Here is a 20,119-nt window from a genome sequence, read left to right as displayed (position 1 = left end):
TCCAGCAACCCCAAATAAGCAATCCCAACCTTCAGTGGGAACTTAAAAGCAGCCTCTGGAATCCTTTGAGACTAACCACAGACCTTGCTCACTTAAATAGAAATTATTTCAAGTAAGAGGCCTAGCTAATACATACAGAGGTATCAAGATACTCAGTCTGAACCACGAATATATTTCCAGGCAGCCATATCATGCCCTTAGTAATACAGGAATACTTAATAGGTAGAAATACACACTTACGTTTGCACCCAGTTTATTTAATCCTGGTAACAACTGCATGATTTTACCGATTAAAGTGGATGCCCCATTGTACAGATAAAGAAACTGAGGTTAGAGAGACTCAGAACTTGTCCAAGATCACACAACTAGTACGTGGCAGAACCAGAATTCAAACCCACGCGGTCCGACTCCTTAAAGTACACCCTTCACCACGGGCGCTCGGTCCCCGTGAAGATCCCGAGGGTACCGTGCGTGAGCACGCGCATGCGCCAGGTACCAGTCACAGAAGCAATAAACGGGAATATGGGAATGACCCTGGAACTGAAAAGCCCCCCGCAAAATGAAATCCAATGACTTGATAATCATTATCTAACTGTATTATTACATGAAACTTGAAAATGGGAAAACCTGAAAAGCTCACACTGCAACAGCAATGAGTCCACTGTTAATAACGATGTTTCACACCCCCAATCCTCATGGTTTCCACCTCATCTGGAATGCTATTTTCTTCCACAAATGTCTGTAATATAAAGATAATCCCAAATACCTGATTTACCTTATAGGAAGATGGAGGCTCTGCTCTGAGAGGAGTCTCAGGTAGTTTGCCAGGTAAAGCGTCTTCATCTACGGTGGTTTCCACATTCCTGATAAGATACTGGCTGGTGGTCTGCAGTGAGCTGACACTTTCTACTGAGAAGGAAGAGCCACGTTACCAAAACACTAGCTACATGCTCCGGTCTCTCTTACTAGTTCTAATGTTACTATGCCAAACACATGCAGGATACTAAGAATATATTTTGCCGTAGGAGAAAAAAAATAACATTTGATTGTTCATGTTTAAATGCCATAAACTCAGACAGTTATAGGAAGCTATACCAGTTATGATTCTATCACACAGAAAGCAGAAAGTCAAATTTTCAAAAAGTTCCATGTTTCAATAGAAAAAAATGAGTACTTCTTTCTCTAAATGAACCTAAACAATATTCTTATTGTGTATTTGGTGACGATTGCCCAGAGTAAGGGTAGCTATTTACCACAAAATGTCACCAGTCATCACTGATCACTTTTTGTTTTGATCACTTTCTATTAAGACTCAAGATAGGTTCCGGAAGTTCTTAAATGGACATATAAAGTAATAGTGGTGTTATAAAGCATTTCTGGAAGAAGCCTACTTCCAAACACATTAACTACAGTTAGGAAGCTATCCACTAAAGAAATGATTTCCTTAACACTTTAAGTGACACTCTTTCAAAGTACCTTTTTTGGAGAGGTTGGGAAGGGTAAAAAAAATGTCACTGTCTCGGGAAATAGAATACAGCATGCTTTCCTCCAAAGGTAGGGTATAGTTTGAATGTCTGAGTATTCCCTGGTTCTTAACTAAAATATCAATTTCAGTAACATCCTTTTGTTGAGCCTATGAAAGAAAAACAATTATTCTTTATTTTAAATAATGGCACAACCCCGTAAGACTCTAAACGTAACTTTTCCTCCTTGTTCTCTTTAACTAAAAAACTTACCCTCTTCACAATCACTCTATATTCCCCACACTTTGAGGCATTTAATTAGCAACTTTAATCTGAGTGTTGTAGCATTCAGTGTTACAAGCTTGCTCTCCATCCCACTTCATTCCCTTCACTCAATTGTTCTATTTACTAATGTTTATATTTTAAAGTGATACAAACATGTATAAATATAATCAGTTTTTTTAAAAAATTAAGAATTCAAATGCTAAACAAATGTTAAAACAAGTAAAAAATTCTAAATGATTGGGACACCTGGGTGGCTCAGTCGGTTAAGCGTCTGCCTTTGGCTCAGGTCATGATCCCAGGGTCCTGGGATCGAGTCCCCCATCGGGCTCCCTGCTCCGCGGGGAGCCTGCTTCTCCCTCTGCCTCTGTCTCTCTCTCTCTGTCTCTCATGAATAAATAAATAAAATCTTTAAAAAAAAAAAAATTCTAAATGATTGTATACAGGCAACATTAGGGTACCATTTTTCCTTATCAAACCAGAAATAAATAATATAATAATACAACACATGCATAATACCCAGCATAAATCTTTAGAGTTTAATTCCCAACTAATAATCATATTATCTTACCTGTTTTCCATCAATCTCTACTACCTCTTCTTGAATGACAATTAGTTGCAAACTGGAACCAGATGTCATAGGCCACTCATGAACTAAAATCCTTACACTGACAATTCCAAAATATTCTTTTTCCTCTACATTTTCCAGATTTTCATTCTTCACTATAAAAAAAAGAAGGGACAGCTTTGAACAAAACAAATGCCACCAAATCTATTACTGAATTTGATTATTTTGATGACATTTACATGGAACAAGACAGTTGTGTTAATAATTTCTTTGCCTTTCTTAATCTCCGACTTCACTGATGTTACAGAATTTATGAAAATAAAGACAACTTGACAAATCTTCACAATGTTTACGGTCATTTGAAAAGGGAAAAACGCTTGATGGTCTTTAGACTACCACGCTAGCAACATCATTCCTATTCTTTTAGATAGTTTGTCAAGGAGGAACGAACAAGGCATAACTACCTAGAAGCAGGCCAGAAGACACAGCTAATCCCATGTTATAGTAAAGTAAGTCCATTCATTCATCCCTTCACTCATTCACAAAATCCAGGGATACAAGGAGCCCAAGCAGTAAGGACACGGAGTTGTTTTCTCAATTCTTTCTCCAGGAAGTGACCTGTTGCTGTTGGAGAGGGCAGGAATGGGGAAGAGGATGGGACAGCCCTGTAATCACTCCCCACTAAGGGACAATAGGGCAGGATTAGCTGCTGGTCATACCCCTCTCTAGCGAAGAACCCCCCCCAAACCCAGCAGTGGAGGAGGGGTGTGACAGTGCAGCTGATCCACAGAGCCAGCGACTACCCTACAGAGGCAGAAAACACTACGCAAAAAGATAAATCAATATAAATCAATGAAACTAGTGCAAAAGGAACATTTAGTTTCTCAAACGTTAGTCCCTCAAATGTTATCGTATAAGGATTGTTAGCCAAAAAGGAACCCAGATGGATATTCTGCATACAGATCCAGCTGTTTAAATGGATTCTGTGCCTTTATAGGGCTATTCCCCTTTATCTGGAATGTTCTCTACTACTCACTCGCTCCTCATCCATTTTTTTTTTTTTTAAAGATTTTATTTATTTATTCATGAGAGATAGAGAGAGAGAGAGGCAGAGGCAGAGGGAGAAGCAGGCTCCCCTTGGAGCGGGGAGCCCGATGCAGGACTCGATCCCAGGACCCCGGGATCATGACCCGAGCCGAAGGCAGACGCTTAACCGACTGAGCCACCCAGGTGTCCCCTCATCCATTTTTAATAAACTCCTACTTAAGTAGTTCTAGCTACTGTACCCCTATATCGCTGAGTTCATGCCTTTTTTTAAGCACTAACTTTCTTGCAGTGTAGCTCTTTGTTTATAAGCCTGTCTCCTTGACTAGGCAGCGTCCCCTTGACAGTATGCATCGGGTTTACTGTTCTATGGCTTTTGTTCAGTAGTGATTCCGTCCAGAATTATAAATGCATAATTTAAAAAAAATATGCCATCAGAAGTTATCAGTACTATTCAAACACCGGTCTAGTGGTTCTAAATCCGACCAATGCGTCAGAATCAGCTGGGGAATGGTACAGGGGCCAGAGCCTCATCTCAATCTCAATAAATCAAAATCTCTGGGGGGTACAGACTACCATTTCTAACTTTGTAAACAGGTACAGACATTTCCATTGAGAACCAAGTGACCTAACATTTTAGTTCAACCTAAGTCTTCACAAAACTGTTCCTCCTTGACGTCCTTGCTTCTGTAAATAAATCCACCCCTCTCCAGACTTGCAAGGTTACATTTGATTTCTTCACCCTCATTTCCTGTATCCAGTTAGTTGCTTCCTTTGGGCCATTCCAAGTCCAGCTTCTCTTGTACTTGCCATTTCCATGCCCCTGCTACCTCCCCATCCAATATGTAGCTCATCAACTACTTGCCATCATAACAGTTACCTAACTGTTCCCTTCTTTAGTCCCTCCCCTTCACAGCATTCATGTAACGGTGCCAGATTGTCTTCTGCAACCGAGTTCTGATGATACAGCCGCCTTGCTCAAACACCTTCAAGCAGCATTCCTCTGACTTATCGGCTAGTTCTCTGAATGCTCCTTCTTCAGGCTCCTTCTGGGGGGACTTGCTGCTCTTCTCTCTCTGGTCTGCCTAACCTCCCTCCCATCCTCTACAGCTCCGAACTGTAAAACTTCCCCTCTCCTGTGGTCCAGCTCAGCGTTTTCCCTGGTTGCCCACTGGTCTTGCTCACAGACCAGTAGGCTCCTCGTCAGCTTATCTGTCTGTCCAAAGGCTGGTGCACTAGGCCACAAGAGATTCAATGGATGAGAAAATGCAGTCATATAAAGACATCAAAGTGGTGACTCTTCAGCCCCCAAATCAGGCACCCCTGATGTAGAATAAAATAAAATTAAAAACAAAAAAGCCCTTGATATTCTGACTTTCCTGACTGCAGTAGGCAGCTTTCAAAAATGGCTCTCCAGGACCCCTGACTCCGGCAATTCATGTCCTTGTGTGATTCCCTCCCACTAAGTGTGGGCTGGACCTCGTGACTTATTCCTAACAAACAGAATAAAGTAAAAGTGATGGAAAGTCACTTTTGTGATTAGATTATAAAGGCTGTGCCTTCTGTCTTGTGAGTATTCGCTCCTACAGGCAGTCTCCCTCGTCCTCTCACTGATACAGCCGGCTGCCATGTTGTGAGACACCCACAGAGAGGTCCATGCGGCCAGGGAATGAGGGAGCCCTGCGGCCAACCTCTTGCGAGGAATGGAGGCCTCAGTCCAACAGTTCACAAGAACTAAATCCTGTCAACAACCATGATTGAGCTAGGAAGCAGATCTTCCCCAGCTAAGCCAAGCTCAGGTTCTTGATCTACAGGAGCCATGAGATAATACTGTTGTCAGCTACTAAGTTTAGAATTAAACTGTTACATAGCAACAACTAACTAATACACCTAACAAAGAAGAAGTTTTTAGGGCGCCTGGGTGGCTCAGTTGGTTAAGCGACTGCCTTCAGCTCAGGTCATGATCCTGGAGTCCCAGGATCGAGTCCCGCATCGGGCTCCCTGCTCGGCGGGGAGTCTTCTTCTCCCTCTGACTCTCCTCCCTCTCATGCTCTCTGTCTCTCATTCTCTCTCTCTCAAATAAATAAATAAAATCTTCTAAAAAAAAAAAAGAAGAAGAAGTTTTTAAAAGCATTAAGAAGAAGAAGACTTCATGTTGTTGTTGTATTTGTTTTGAAGATTGTTGTAACTGATAGGATGGGCATTTACTTTAGCCATCAAAGAAACTCAGTGCAACAACTGGGATGACCAGCAAGGTGACTGTCATACAGTAATACAGAGGGCAGCCAGGTCACACTCTGTGGCAAATTCCTAATGAATATGCCATCAATGGAATCATTACTTAAACCAATAATGGCACTTCTTTTCCTAGCTATGAACAATTAGCTTGTTGTATACCAACCTTCTCACCGAGAGCCACTAGAAAAGATGTAAAAAAAGAAACACACACATATACACTCAAAACCCACATCTGTCTAGAGGCAGCGGAGAGCTAAAAAGTCAGCCAGAGCCCTCCCAAGGCATTTACTGATTCCCAAGCGGAACAGGTAGAGAAGCTGGAGAGCTCAATAGAAAGTAATGCCTCAGAGGCAGAGAAGCTAAACAGAGCTAAATGGGCAGATTTTGGCAGTCCCACGTAGAGGGGCATACAATAAAGATTATGGCTACAAAGGTATCTAGGACTTGTGACAAGATCCTAGAGAGAAGGGAAGAATAGAAGTGAAGATTCTATGCAATCTTCCCCCCCCACCCCCCGCCCCGAAACATGCGCTGATTAGTAAGTCAGGCTGGGCTGAGAAACTGACCCTATACCTAAGACACTAAGAAGAAGTTAAGCAGAACCTCTGGCAGGCTCATGACAGTGGGAGTGTGGGAACCACAAAAGGAGGGGCCCTCATAAACACCCCCAAGTTTTCACTTGGGACCTATGATGAGCTACATCTGAGGAATAACAGTTAATAAGAAATAGACTAAGCCTTACAAAGATGAGAATCCAGCCTTCAATCAGCCCAATCCTTGATTTAAAAATTAAGGTATTCTGCCCCTTATTATCATGCCTGCCAGGGGTTAAAATAAAGTAAATCCTCTTTGGAGTAAGGTAATATTATCCAGAGACTTTATAACTTTTCATACACAATTTCAAAAATAATATATTGAAGGAGAAGAATCAAAACAAAACAGATCCAGAGGGGCTCAAAAAATTAGACTGGGCAGACATGAACTTTAAATTTACGGAAAGTAATAGGTTCAAGACAAATAGATGATGGGGCACCTGCATGGCTCAGTCAGTTAAGTGTCTGCCTTTGGCTCAGGTAATGATCTCAGGGTCCTGGGATCGAGCCCCACGTCAGGCTCCCCACTCAGTAGGGAGTCTGCTTCTCCCTCTGCCCCATCCCCTGCTCATGCTCTCTCTCAAATAAACAAAATCTAAAAAAAAAAAGAAAAAGAAAAAAATAGGGGCACCTGGGTGATGCAGTCTGTTGGGTATCTGACTCTTGGTTTCGGCTCAGGTGGTGATCTCATGGCCGTGGGACCAAACACCCCACTGCTGGGCTCATGCACAGTGCAGAGTGTGTTAGAGATTCTCTCCCTCTTCCCTCTGCCCCACCCCGTTCATGCTCTCTCTAAAATAAATAAATAAATCTTAAAAAAAAAGAAAATAGATGATAAAATGGAGAATTTCACCAGATAAGTGTAAGCTATTAAAATTAAAATTAAAAATATAAAATAAAAAAAATTGAAAAAAAAAAAAAAAGAGTTGGGCCAGTATCCAGGGCCTGAGCAGAAGATGGAAAATAAAGAAAAAAGAGGGGCACCTGGGTGGCTGCCTTCGGCTTGGGTTGTGGTCCCGTGGTCCTGGGATTGAGCCCCACGTTGGGCTCCCCGCTTGGCGGGAGGCCTGCTTCTCCCTCTCCCTCTGCCTGCCGCTCTGCCTACCTGTGCTCTCTCTCTATCTCTCTGTCAAATAAATAAATGAAATCTTCAAAAAAAATTTTTTAGAAGATAAAATGGACATCCTAGAAGTAAAGTCCAGTAAATGAAATTAACTCAATTAGGCAGAGCTGATGAATTCGTGTGTGGGGAGGATGAAAAGAAAAAAAGGATAGAAAAAAAAAAAACGGAAAACAGTGTAAAATCTATATGGAACCCTGTGAAAACATACATGTAAATGAAAAGCAAGAAGGGAATAAGAAAGAGGACTTGTGGCACTTTTTGAAAAGACAATGGTCAAAAATTTTTCCAGGAAGGCATCAAGTCACAGATGAAAGAACCCTACACCTGGGCACATCACAGTGAAACTACTGAAAACCAAAAACTAAGAAAAAAATATTAAGGGCAACCGAAAAAAACAAAAACAAAAACCCAACCTTAATTTATCCTCCCTGGAGCAACGAGCCTGACGCTGACTCGCAACAGAAACCACAGAAGTGAGAAGATCATGAAATTGGTCTTTAAAATGCTAACCTAGGGGCGCCTGGGTGGCTCAGTCATTAAGCTTCTGCCTTCGGCTCAGGTCATGATCCCAGGGCCCTGGGATCAAGCCCCGCATCGGGCTCCCTGCTCCGCAGGAAGCCTGCTTCTCCCTCTCCCACTCCCCCTGCTTGTGTTCCCTCTCTCAGTCTCTCTCTCTCTGTCAAATAAATAAAATCTTAAAAAAAAAAAAAAATGCTAACCTAGGAAGTACTAACCTGTTTCGCTACCCAATAAAAAGATCCTCCTAAAATGAAGACAAAGTAAAGATGTTTTCAAACAAAAGCTCACATACTTCACAGCTAACAAATCTGACTAAATGGATTTCTTGATCCCCACTAAGGGGAATTTTTTAGGCAGGGGGAAGATAAGCCCAGGGGAACAAGAAACACACACATACACGTTCATTCAGTGTCTATGTGCCTCTAAACAGATGTGGGTTTTGTGGTTCTTGTTCCCCTAAATTTATTTCTTCATTCAGAAAGGAATGAAGAGCGATGGAAAGGGCAACCATTAAGGTAAACATAAATGAGTACGGGATTACACAATATAGTAAGAACAATTATGTTACATAATTACAGGCATGTACGTAATATTAGAATTTAAGAACACAGAGAGTTAAAATGTAGGACAGTAACAACACAAAAGTAGGAAGGGAATAAATGGAGTTTCCATGTTCTGAGGTTCCTGCTTTGTTTGGGAGGTGATAAAAATACTAGTTTATTGATCTCAGAGGTAACCATTAAGAGAATAGGAAAAGGGGCGCCTGGGTGGCTCAGTCGTTAAGCATCTGCCTTCAGCTCGGGTCGTGATCCCAGGGTCCTGGGTTCGAGCCCCACATCGGGCTCTCTGCTTAGCGGGAAGCCTGCTTCTCCCTCTCCCACTCCCCCTGCTTGTGTTCCCTCTCTCGCTGTGTCTCTCTCTGTCAAATAAATAAATAAAATCTTAAAAAAAAAATAGGAAAATAATATAAAAACCAACAAGAGAGAGGCAAATGATGAAAGAAAAAATAACCTAGAAGAGGGCCCAAAAGGAGAAGAAAAAGGGACACGGAATGGGGGGTGGGACACAAATAGGAAACAAATGATTCAGATTAAAGATTTAAATCCAAATATATTAGTTATTACATTAATATAAATAAATCAAAATCCAAAATGAAAGACAGATTGACAGACTGATTTAAAATAAGACCCACCAGTATATGCTGCTTATAACAGATTCACCTTAATTATAAGGACCCAGAAAGATTAAAAGAAAATGGAAAGATACCACACAACAGTCCACCTCCCTCCCACTTGTGCCTGGCCAAAAAGCAATTACTGTTAAAATATAATATAGATAAAGCTGACTTTAAGGCAAAAATATCACTAGAGATAAAGAAGGCCATATTACAATGATAAAAAAATCAATCTACAAGGAAGACATAATAGTTCAAATCTGTACAAATTTGGTAATATTATGTCAAAATATAGAAAGCAAAAATTGACAAAGCTGGGAGAACAGACAAATCTAGAGAGTAGAGATTTAACATACCATTCTCAATAACTGATAGAACAAGCAAACAAACAGAAAAAGCAGTACTTCTCTAACAGACTGAACAACATGATTAACAAAAAATTTTACCTGACATATATAGAACATCATATCCAAGTAATTATATGATGTACTTTCTTTTCAAGGACACAAGGACATCACCATTTCTTAAAACTGACCATCTGCTAAGCCACAAAGCAAGTCTCTAATTTCAGGGGTTAAAATTACACACAGTGTACCTCTGATGACAGAGGTGGAAACAATAAAAACAGAAGTTCCAAAACGTTTGGAAATTAAGCACCTTAACTTCTAAATGACCCACAGGACAAGAGACTATCAAGACAAATAACTGGAAAACACTGTGAACTGAATGACAATGAAAGTACGTAACAAATCAAGCACAAAATACAATTGTTTAGAGAAAAATTTACTGCCTTCAATGCATATGTTACAAGAATACTATACATATTTCTCATATTCTTTATTTCCTCCAAATACTGTGATATAACATAACATATAACATATTTGCTTGTCTTTAAACAACTCAAGATTTTAAAAGGTTAAAAAAATGTTATCTGGACATAAGGGTAGAAGAAACAGAAAACTAGAGAATTAGAGCAACAATTTATTTTTCTATTTTCTTACAACTGTGATAAGCACTCCTCCAAGATTTTGCCTCGTACTTGTAAATCTCCACTTATTACCTCTCCGTACATTCTTACATTGATATCAACCTACCAGAAATGCAGCTCCAGTCAATGACAATCTCATGAGAAAGAAATGTGAATATGCCAGGAATAATCAATATAAAGTAGGATTTGAATTTTAAACACATTAGTTTTATTATACATTCCAGTAATGATGTACATTATTATTTTAAAATGGAAATACATCACATCAAAGAACCGTGTTTCATGAGTTTAGTATTACTAAAAACGGAACAATTATGGAAATAATTTAGTAGTACTCACCTATCAAAGTCTGACAGCTTATTCGGGTTACACCACTATTTACAGGGAAGTCATTTACATATACCTGTCCACTCTCATAGGTTATGTTAAGAACAACCTTAAAATAAAGCAGCATATACATTAATTCCAATGGTTTGTAAATGATGACAAATTCTTCATGTCAAAAATACATTATCTAACTAAATTAGATGTGCAGGGAAAAATAACATAGGCTGCCTACTACTTCGCTAAGTGATATATTAAAACATAATCAAAAAGAGACAAACCTGTTCTTTAGATACTTCCCCATCACCTTTCAGGGTAGTTACATTAATTCTGATGCTGTCCTGCAAAACATATATAAAGTGGATAGGTAATGCATTTCACAAAGTAAAAACAGCTCAGTTCTTTTTCTTTTCCCCTCAACTATATTTATTGTATAACCGCTTATAACATCTAAAGAACATTTTTTTAAAAGCCAGCATTTTTATTTTTACAGCCTTTTTTAGGTCCTCACAATTCCAACTTTTCATAATCTGTATTTCTTCCACTTAATTATGAAATATTTCACATTTACGAGCATATAATATGCAAATGTAGAGTTTAAAAAAAAATAACACTCACGTACCTACTACCTAGGTTAAAAACTCGAGTATCATCTACACCTCACAAGTCCCCCGCGTGACCCTCTTTGTCCTGTTCCCCTCCCTCCCCTCAGAAGGAATCCCTATATTGTCTTCCACGTTAATCATTTCTTGCTTTTCTTTATAGTTTTACCGTGCTTGTCTCTCTCTAAACAATATGTTGTTTAGTTTTCTCTGTTTCTAAGCTTTACATAATACAATTTTGTATGTATTCTTCTGGAACTTCTTTTATTTAAAACTGTTGATGCCTGCAGGTAAAGACATTTATTTACAGTGCTGTATAAAAGCCCATCAAATGATTACCAATTTACTTATGTGTTCCACTATCAATGGACATTTGAGTCTTTTCCAATTTTTTTGTTTTCATAAACAAAACTGCTCTAACCCTTCTTCTTCTTCTTCTTCTTTTTTTAAAATTTTTCTATTTTTCCTAGTAATCTCTACACCCAGTGTAAGGCTCGAACTCAAGAGCTGCATGTTCCTCCAACTGAGCCAGCCAGGCATCCCTGCTCTAACCCTTCTTCTTAAATATGTCCCCTAGTGTCTGTGGACAAGTATGTACTGTGCACAGTCCGCTTTAGTGCCTCTCAAGGTATGCTCAAAAGCAGTTACTCAAATATTTAAGTTTATTAATGACCTGCTTTCTAAAGAGAAGAAAGCACAATTTTAAGAAGTATTCACCAATACTCACAGGAATTACAATTTGTCATTTGTAAAGCAAATCCTTCCCTACGTTTATTCACAGTTAGACACTGTTATCCTAGAATAAAAAAAATATTTTTTTTCCTGGGGGGTATTCTTAACTTAGAAAATAGGAAAATTATTCATAGTCAAAATAATATACAAGTGTATCTCTTGGCACCGTGACTATCTCTAATACTTTATATATTTCCAACAAATGAGAGAATAAGACTGAAGTGATTTTATGAGGTTGAAGTGATTCTACTCAAGGAACAGGACCCTAAGCATGGAAAGCCTATACCATACATTTGGGACACTTGCCAACTTGCATGGGGGCCTATGAAGCTTCAGAATCAGCCTGGTCCGGGTGCCTGGGTGGCTCAGTCGTTAAGCGTCTGCCTTCGGCTCAGGTCATGATCCCAGAGTCCTGGGATCGGGTCCCACATCGGGCTCCCTGCTTCTCCCTCTCCCACTCCCCCTGCTTGTGTTCCTGCTCTCGCTATCTCTCTGTCAAATAAATAAATAAAATCTTTAAAAAAAAAAAAAAAAAAAAGAATCAGCCTGGTCCATCCTAATCTAGAACTAAGCATAGGCTAGAACCAGTACACTCATCTCTAGAACAAACCAACATTCAGTAAGTCATCAAACTGGTGGTTATATTTTTTTGTGTTCTAATTCCAGCCAAGAATTCCTCTTTTCAAACTAGAGGATCTGTTAACTATACACTCTATTGTTCTTCTAACAGCCAGAGATAACCCTCCAATGATCGTATTCTAAGAAACTTTTCCCTAGCTTCTGCATTTCAGTAGTGAACATACACTATATTGTTAGTAATTTACTGCACTTACATATATCACTTGCCTAGTAAAATCTGGGGTTTGTAAAAGACAATTAACAGATACTATCCTGCTGTATTTTGCAGGAACCAAATTCAATTAATTTTTTTGCTCTTTCGAAATGATTTCATTTCAGAGGAGACCCTAATCCCTTACTGCCTCCTGGGCCCAAGTTCGGAGATAGGTCATATTTCTTGCTCTCCCTGAGAACCTCCACCAGAACTGGAAGTTCAAGATTGTGAGCCAGGATGACAGATACTTAAAGAGTGGGTGGCAGAACTGAAGTTTCCACCCACCCATTTTCAATTCTTCCTCTAACTCCTTCACTCACAAGATGCCCAGCTGGTTCACATGGCTTCCTAAGGACAAAGGTAATAGATACCGCATTTAAAATAAATGAATTAAGTCGGGGAACCGCGTTTAAAATAAATGAATTAAGTCGGGGAGCCTGGGTGGCTCAGTCGGTTAAGCGGCTGCCTTTGGCTCAGGTCATGATCCCAGGCTCCTGGGATCGAGCCCCGCATCGGGCTCCCTGCTCGGCGGAGAGCCTGCTTCTCCCTCTCCCTCTGTCTGCCGCTCTGCCTACTTGTGCTCTCTCTCTCTCTCTGTTAAATAAATAAAAATCTTAAAAAATAATAATAAATGAATTAAGTCTCAGGGAAATATATGAAATAAATATTTACAAATATGTGTCCTCTGGATGCCTCTCTTTGGTGACCAAGTTATTTTAATATTAGAAGAATGTACTATAAAAATTTGCATTATTTTACAATCTGGGTAACCTTGACTTCTAACAACTGCACATGTAAACAAGACAGAAAAATGCCTATAATCCAGTAGATCTGCATCACTGAGAGAATTTTCCTGACTTTGTTTTCTTACATTCAGATCAGGTTAGATACAAAAATGAACACATGAACAGACAGGTGATAAAGCATAAAGTAAGTACAGTAAAATATTAATGGTGGTCTAAGTTTGCACTATTCAATATGGTATCCAATAACCACATGTGGTTATTTGCATTTAAATTAATTAAAATTAAATAAATAAAAGTTTAAAAACCAGTTCCTCAGTATCCCTAGTCAGCCACATTTCAAGCACTCACTAACCACAGCAGTCCGATGGCTACCGTAATGGACAGAGCAGACAAACACCATCACTACACCAAAGTCTACTAGATGGCACTCATCTAATGTGGTGACCACCATAACATTCTTTCAAATGTTCTGTACATTTGAAAATTTTCAAAATAGGGGTGCTTGGGTGGCTCAGTCAGTTAAGCGTCCAACTGCTGATCTCAGCTAAGGTCTTGATCTCAGGGTCTTGAGTTCAAGTCCCGAACTGGGGCTTAAACATTAAAAAAAAGAAAGGAAAAATTTAAAAATAAAACACTGAACAATTTAGATCAAGAGGCTTCAGCTTCCCACATAAACATTTCCAAGGAATGAGAGTCTCCCTCTCCCTGCTCAGCTTTCTTTCATCTATGAAATTCTGAGTTTAGATCTGGACTTTCCAAAAGTGGAAGGAGAGCATAAAAAGGGAGAACTGAAATGATGAGCTCACTAAGCTCACAGCGCAGTATACTTTCACCTTGCAGTCAAAATGCATTTTTCTCAGACTATAGATTTAAGTATCCTTGGATTCACAAGTGATTATGATGAATCTTTAAAATTTGGAAAACAATGGAGTTCCAGAACTTTAAGAATCATTTCATTTTTATTTGGTCTCTTGGCGCTCACCAATCACATTCATATTTTTGACCAGATGCACTGTGGTCCATAAAATTTCAGATACAAGTGGTTCTTATGGCTTGCATTGTTGTGCCTTCTTGAAATGTCCCAGCAGAATTGAAAGTCAGATATCCTCGTTATTTTTGTTCTCAGAGAGAGTAATGTCATTAAAAGTAAAAAAAAAAAAGTTTTTTAAAGTGATATTTATGGTGTAAGTCACCCCTGAATTTAGAGTATTCAAGTCTTGACCAGTAAGAAAAAGTATACCTGTATTGTTTCTTTTCATTCTGGGAAAACTCCTATTTTAAAATCCTCAAACTTTTCCCAACCATACATTCAATCGATGAACGGCAAATACTGGTTTATTTAAGCATGACTCCCCGGCAAAAGCGAGAAGAACCAAATACCCTCTAGTACAAGGGCGCAGTGGTTATCCAACTTTAGCTAGCTTCAGAATCACCTGGAGGGCTTGCTGACACAAATTATTGGGCCCCACCCCCAGGGCATCGGATTTGTGCGTTTCCAGCCGGTTCCCAGTGGATGCTGGTGAGGCTGGTCCCGCCACGCTTAAAGATCCACTCCTCCTAACATGCACCAAAGAAAGGCACGACGTCAGGGTTAAGTGTCGGGTCTCCAGCCCTTCTCCTTCTCCCGCCCGACGACCCGGCGTTGGCGCACCCCCGAGCCCTGCACGCCGTGGGGAAGGCAGTGCTTCCCGCCGCCGCGGGAGCAGACAGGTGGCCTGGAATCGCTCTTGTTCTTCACCCAGCCACTTCCACACTTCCCGAACACTGCCTGGCCCCAGTGCCGGCTCTACCCCAGGAAGGCGCCATTACAAAAGCCTGAGAGCACTTGTGATCGCGTACTTACGACGGCAAAACCCCCTCCGGCTGGCAACAGTTGGGACTGCCCTAAGAATCCCTAAGTTTCGCTGCACTAGGCTTAACCACACATTAAGTAACCCTTTTCGCTCTCTCGCCGCCTTCTCCCAGGCTGCCCCCATTTCCTTGGATGCTTCGCCCCACTCCTCTCTTGGGCACCCGGACCCCTGCCCCTGGCCCGCCGGCCGGTGGCAAGAGGCGTCGATGCGGACGCCAAAGTCCCACGGCTCCGGCCCGGGCCTCCCGGGAGGGTCCGTGCGAAGGAGCGGCCGAGCCGCGCCCGCCTTGCCCTACCTTCGGGGCTTGGGGCGGCAATGGCAGCTCATTGGTAACCGTCATCAGCCACCCGGCGGCCGGCAGCGCCGCGAGCAGGAGCAGCCGGAGGGCAAACGGTGCCGGTGGAGAGCCCTCCATTTTGGACAGGCCAGCGGCGGCAGACAGCCGGGAGCTGAGGGCCGAGCCAGCCCGAGGGGCGGTGTCAGGGGCGGGGCTAGGCTACCGGGGGGTGGGACCCTGGGGGACGGGGCGGGGCGGAGGCGAGACGGGCCCGGGAAGGAGCGGGTGGCAGCGGACGGCTGGGGCTCCGGGGAAAGCGGGTTGCGCATGCGCGCCGCCGCGAAACGTCGGGGGGTGGAGTCAAGCGGGGGAAGGTCGGCTTTGGTCATTAGACTGGCGGTCTGGATTGGAGAGAAGTGCCAATCCGAAGGAGTGAAAATGTTTTCGTTGACATTATTAAAATTAGTATATACGCTAAGGAGACTAGTATGTATACGTATGCACATAGCTATATCTCTGTGTGTACATATTTTACATACGTATAAAATGAAAATAATGGTAATATCGCAGAAAACTATACATTATAAACAGAATATGTCACGTTTAGAGGGGGAATTTTATTAAATCGGTAGTTCTCACCCATGACTGCGCATGGGAATTGCCTGGGCAGTTTTAAAAATTACTGACTCTGGGGTCTTACGGGACACCCGAGTGTCTGATTTAGTCTGGGCTGCTGTTCGGCATCGGTGGTTCCCCAAGTGATTTACTGTGCCAGGGTTGAGGATCAACCACGCTTCAAATGTTCAACATTCAGCGGATCACTGTGAGACGCCATGGGAACAACACTCAACAGGAAACCACTCCACCTGGGCTCTGGGGGCTTTTCTAGTCAGTTCCTTAATCTACAAAATGAGGATGGTAGACTTTTCTTACCCCTTTAATATTTTTAAAAAAATATTTTATGAAACTATCTAAAGCAGAGAATGCCAAGAAATTCAGGCATTTCAGATTAATAGGATTGAATATTGATTGAGAACTTGGAGACATTGCCATTCAAGGCAGAATAAAAAACATTTAACCTTTTTTTAAAATAAAACTTTGGACATGGAAAGAACACAAGTCTCTCTCTTAGCCCTTCTTCTTTATCAACCCCTCTCCCCGTGGATACTTTTCTAGCTAGGGTAATTATAAAATCTTTGTAGGGTGTACTACAAAATCATTCAACTAACTCCTTGCCTACTGTGAGATATGTAACAACATTATTAACTTGCAGAAACTTGTGGTTTCTGCAGTCCCAACCACTCTTGGGTTCCAACTACAACCACTTGGTTTTTCACTCTATTTCAGACTTCTGGGATTAAAAACGAATCTGGAGATCAGAACACATGACATGTGGATCTGCATAATTTGAATTAGTAATATATGTATAAGATTTTAAAGTACATTTATATGAAAAAGTAGACAGGGAAAGTGAAGTAGCCTGTTTCACAACAGATCACTCCCCATAGTCTGACTATCCATTATCCGTCCACTTGTTTTGTCTCCATAGCTAGCTCTGAGCTCTAGGAAGGCTGTGGACAAAAAACAGTAAAGAAGCTTGCTAGAGTTGGAGTTTGTTGGAAGTTTTGGAACACACCAACAGGCAATTGTCTGCCACACCAACTAAGTGTCCCACAATTTAATTCAATTCTGATATTATCTACCTAGAGATTGCATCAGATCCCACAGGATAAGGGATCAGTCCCCCGAGACAACCCCCGCCTACTCTCACCCACACACACTTCAGATGCCAATTGCAAGCCCAGGTTATTACCTGTGCTTTTGACCAATCAGCTACAGAGCATAGGTTCCAATAACCCCCTCCTTGGATTGGATTAATTTGCTAGAGCAACTCATAGAACTCAGGGAAACACTTACTTATATTTGCCAGTTTGTTAAAGGATATAATAAAAGATAGAACAGCCAGATGGAAAGAGATGCATAGGGTAAGGTATGTGGAAAGGGGCAGAGCTTCCATGCCCTCCCCAGGGACACCATATTCCTAGCACCTCCCCCTGTTCACCAACCTTGAAGCTCTCTGAACCGTGTACTTATGGGATTTTAATGGAGGCATCATCAATCATTAACTCCATTTTCAGCCCTTGTCCCATTTCAAGAGTATGAGGGGCAGGGCTGAAAATTCTAAGCTTCTAGTCACATCTTGGTCTTTCTGGTGACCAGCCCTCATCCAGGAGCCAGCCAGAAGCCCACCCAGAGTTACCACAGTAGAACAAAAGACACTCTTATCACCCAGGAAATCACAAGGGTTTCAGAAGCTCTGTGTCAGAGACAGAGTCAAAGAGCAATATTACGGGTGCCTGACTGGTTCATTTGGTAGAGCATGTAACTTTCAATCTTGGGGTTGTGAGTTCAAGCCCCATATTGGGCCTAGAACTTACTTTAAAAAAAACAAAAAGAGGCGGCGCCTGGGTGGCTCAGTTGGTTAAGTGTCTGCCTTCCACTCAGGTCATGATCGCAGGGTCCTGGGATCGAGCCCGTGTCGGGCTCTCTGCTTGGTGGGAAGCCTGCTTCTCCCTCTCCCACTCCCCCTGCTTGTGTTCCCTCTCTCGCTGTGTCTCTGTCAAATAAATAAAATCTTAAAAAAAAATAAAATAAAAATAAAAACAAAATTAAAAAAAAGAGAGAGAGAGAGACCAATCTTAGAACAAGAGATGCTCCTAGTGTTCTTATCTCTTAGGAAATTACAGTGTTTCAGGAGCTCCATGCCAGGAGCTGGGGCAGGGACCAATATATTTTCTATTAATTCACAGCATGTCTTTTATATGCAAAACAACCAATCCAGAGCCCATATTCTGAATCCCTTCTTCCACCAGGCTTTTACGGTCCAGGAGGCAATATTCCTCTGTCCTAATCATCCCAGGACCAGGTACCAGACAACTAGAGACAGCCTATAATATACCCCAGAGCCCACTGATATTATTAAAACTAGCCAATTCTAAGCCTGTTTATCCTACCTTGTCTCACCTTCCCCCAATGGAAACCACAATAAGGACTCCTGCCTATAGTTTCCTCTTGGCTCCTTCCACCTCCTGACCAACCCTGATATTTTCTATTTGGCCCTGCATGGCATGTTGTGCCCCCCCACCCCACCTCTTTGGGAACTGTGAGTAACAAACTATCTTTTCAGTGGCAATCATCTCCTGACCTGTTGGCTTCACCATATATGAATAATAATAAAACCTACATTTTATTTTTTTTAAAGATTTTATTTATTTATTTGACAGAGAGAGACACAGCGAGAGAGGGAACACAAGCAGGGGGAGTGGGGGAGGGAGAAACAGGCTTCCCACTGAGCAGGGACCCTGATGCAGGGCTCGATCCCAGGACTCTGGGATCATGACCTGAGCCGAAGGCAGACACTTAACGAGCGAGCCACCCAGGTGCCCCTAAAACCTACATTTTAAAACACCATACTAATATCTACTGAAAAGGCCAATACTGTAATAATCACAACAAAGAAAAGGCGGTTGAAGTTCTTGACAAGGCAGATGAAGAAGCAGGTAAAGATTGCTTCCAAAGAGGGCAAAATGTCCTGCTTTCTAGCCAGCCAGAAATGTTCTCTAGCCCCTGGACTGTCACTGTCCCAGATATCTTACTGTAAATGTTATGACAACAGTGACTACGATGAATCTCAGTTCACCAAACTGAGATTCCTCAGGATGTGAGGAGAAAAAGCAGGAAAAGGAACAGATAAAGAAAATCATGCTGGACTTGTCAAGCACATGAATGCTTCTGCACCATATAATATTATATTTGATCATAAATATGTGTTTTTGTTGTTCATACATTTAATCATTTAAAATCATGATTTTACTTTTGGCAATTTTAGTAAGGCTACAGACATTTGAATGTGATTGTTCAGATTAGTATATGAAATGATGTCAACAAAGAAATTTGTCATAATGGTTGGTGATGTTGATATTCAGAAGGCAATACAAATTTACTAATCTTTTCTCTAGACTAAATCTACTTTAGTAGTTACATTTGGTAGAATTGTGAAGGTTGTATCTCATTTCTTTTCACCTACATATCTACTATATAAACCACTTAAGTATTTATACCATTAGAATTCAAAGTGTAATACGATGCTGACAAGCATAAACTATATAACATCATGAAATTATATTTTTCCCATGAAGGTAGAATATTTGATATTTAGTGATATATCAGTGTGTATATGTGTGTATATATATTCAGGATAGCATAATTTAAAGATATAGCAAATTACACACTGAAGAATAAATAAGGTATTCTATCTTTGGCTTAAGATATCACACCTGGGCCTCGAGTCTGCTAAAGAGTCTGGCCATATCATTTATGGTGATTAGTGTATCACTTTCTATGTTAAATCATTCCTCGTATTTATTATGTCAATTTCTAATTCTCTTTGAATAGTCCAAATTTGTCTTTAAAAATTATTTAACTTTTCCAAATCCTCTCTTTTTCTTGATCTATTTCTTTTAAGCATACACAGAAATTTTTTTTTTTCAATTTAAATTCAATTAATTGGTGCGCCTGGGTGGCTTAGTCAGTTAAGCTTCTGCCTTGGGCTCAGGTCATGATCCCAGGGTCCTGGGATCAAGCCCTGTATCATTAGGCTCCCTGCTCAGAGGGGAGCCTGCTTCTCCCTCTCCCTTTGCCTCTTCCCCAGCTTGTGCTTCCTCACTTGCTCTCTGTCAAATAAATAAAATCTTAAAAAAA

General features: G+C 41.1%; 1 protein-coding gene across 2 annotated transcripts; it reads right to left on the bottom strand.

Annotated features, from left to right (window-relative positions):
* Positions 1-649: 649 nt before the first annotated feature.
* On the bottom strand, positions 650-15,556 carry GINM1 (glycosylated integral membrane protein 1). 2 transcript variants are annotated; one of them, XM_081829142.1, is made up of 6 exons: positions 15,377-15,556; positions 10,598-10,657; positions 10,332-10,428; positions 2,317-2,468; positions 1,477-1,633; positions 650-906 (listed from the first exon to the last, which is right to left on the bottom strand). In XM_081829142.1, exons 1-6 carry the CDS (start codon positions 15,494-15,496, stop codon positions 665-667), a joined length of 828 nt encoding a protein of 275 aa, XP_081685268.1. In that variant the 5' UTR covers positions 15,497-15,556; the 3' UTR covers positions 650-664. The 2 variants fall into 2 exon arrangements, with proteins under 2 accessions (XP_081685268.1, XP_081685267.1); XM_081829141.1 differs by having other exon boundaries at positions 650-909; positions 15,377-15,554.
* Positions 15,557-20,119: the final 4,563 nt, after the last annotated feature.

The sequence above is a fragment of the Leptonychotes weddellii genome, chromosome 8 (genome assembly GCF_054177405.1).
Source record: "Leptonychotes weddellii isolate Sample4059 chromosome 8, ASM5417740v2, whole genome shotgun sequence".
NCBI classification, from domain to species: domain Eukaryota; kingdom Metazoa; phylum Chordata; class Mammalia; order Carnivora; family Phocidae; genus Leptonychotes; species Leptonychotes weddellii.
This window is presented reverse-complemented; position numbering and strand designations above follow the sequence as displayed.

Excerpts from the sequence above, each read along its gene's own strand:
- GINM1 (XM_081829141.1), bottom strand. The coding sequence starts at position 15,496 with ATGGAGGGCTCTCCACCGGCACCGTTTGCCCTCCGGCTGCTCCTGCTC. Across the intron at positions 10,658-15,376 it reads TGCCGCCCCAAGCCCCGAAG|GACAGCATCAGAATTAATGT; the intron begins GTAGGGCAAGGC and ends TATGTTTTGCAG. Across the intron at positions 1,634-2,316 it reads TAGAGATTGATGGAAAACAG|GCTCAACAAAAGGATGTTAC; the intron begins GTAAGATAATAT and ends TTTCTTTCATAG.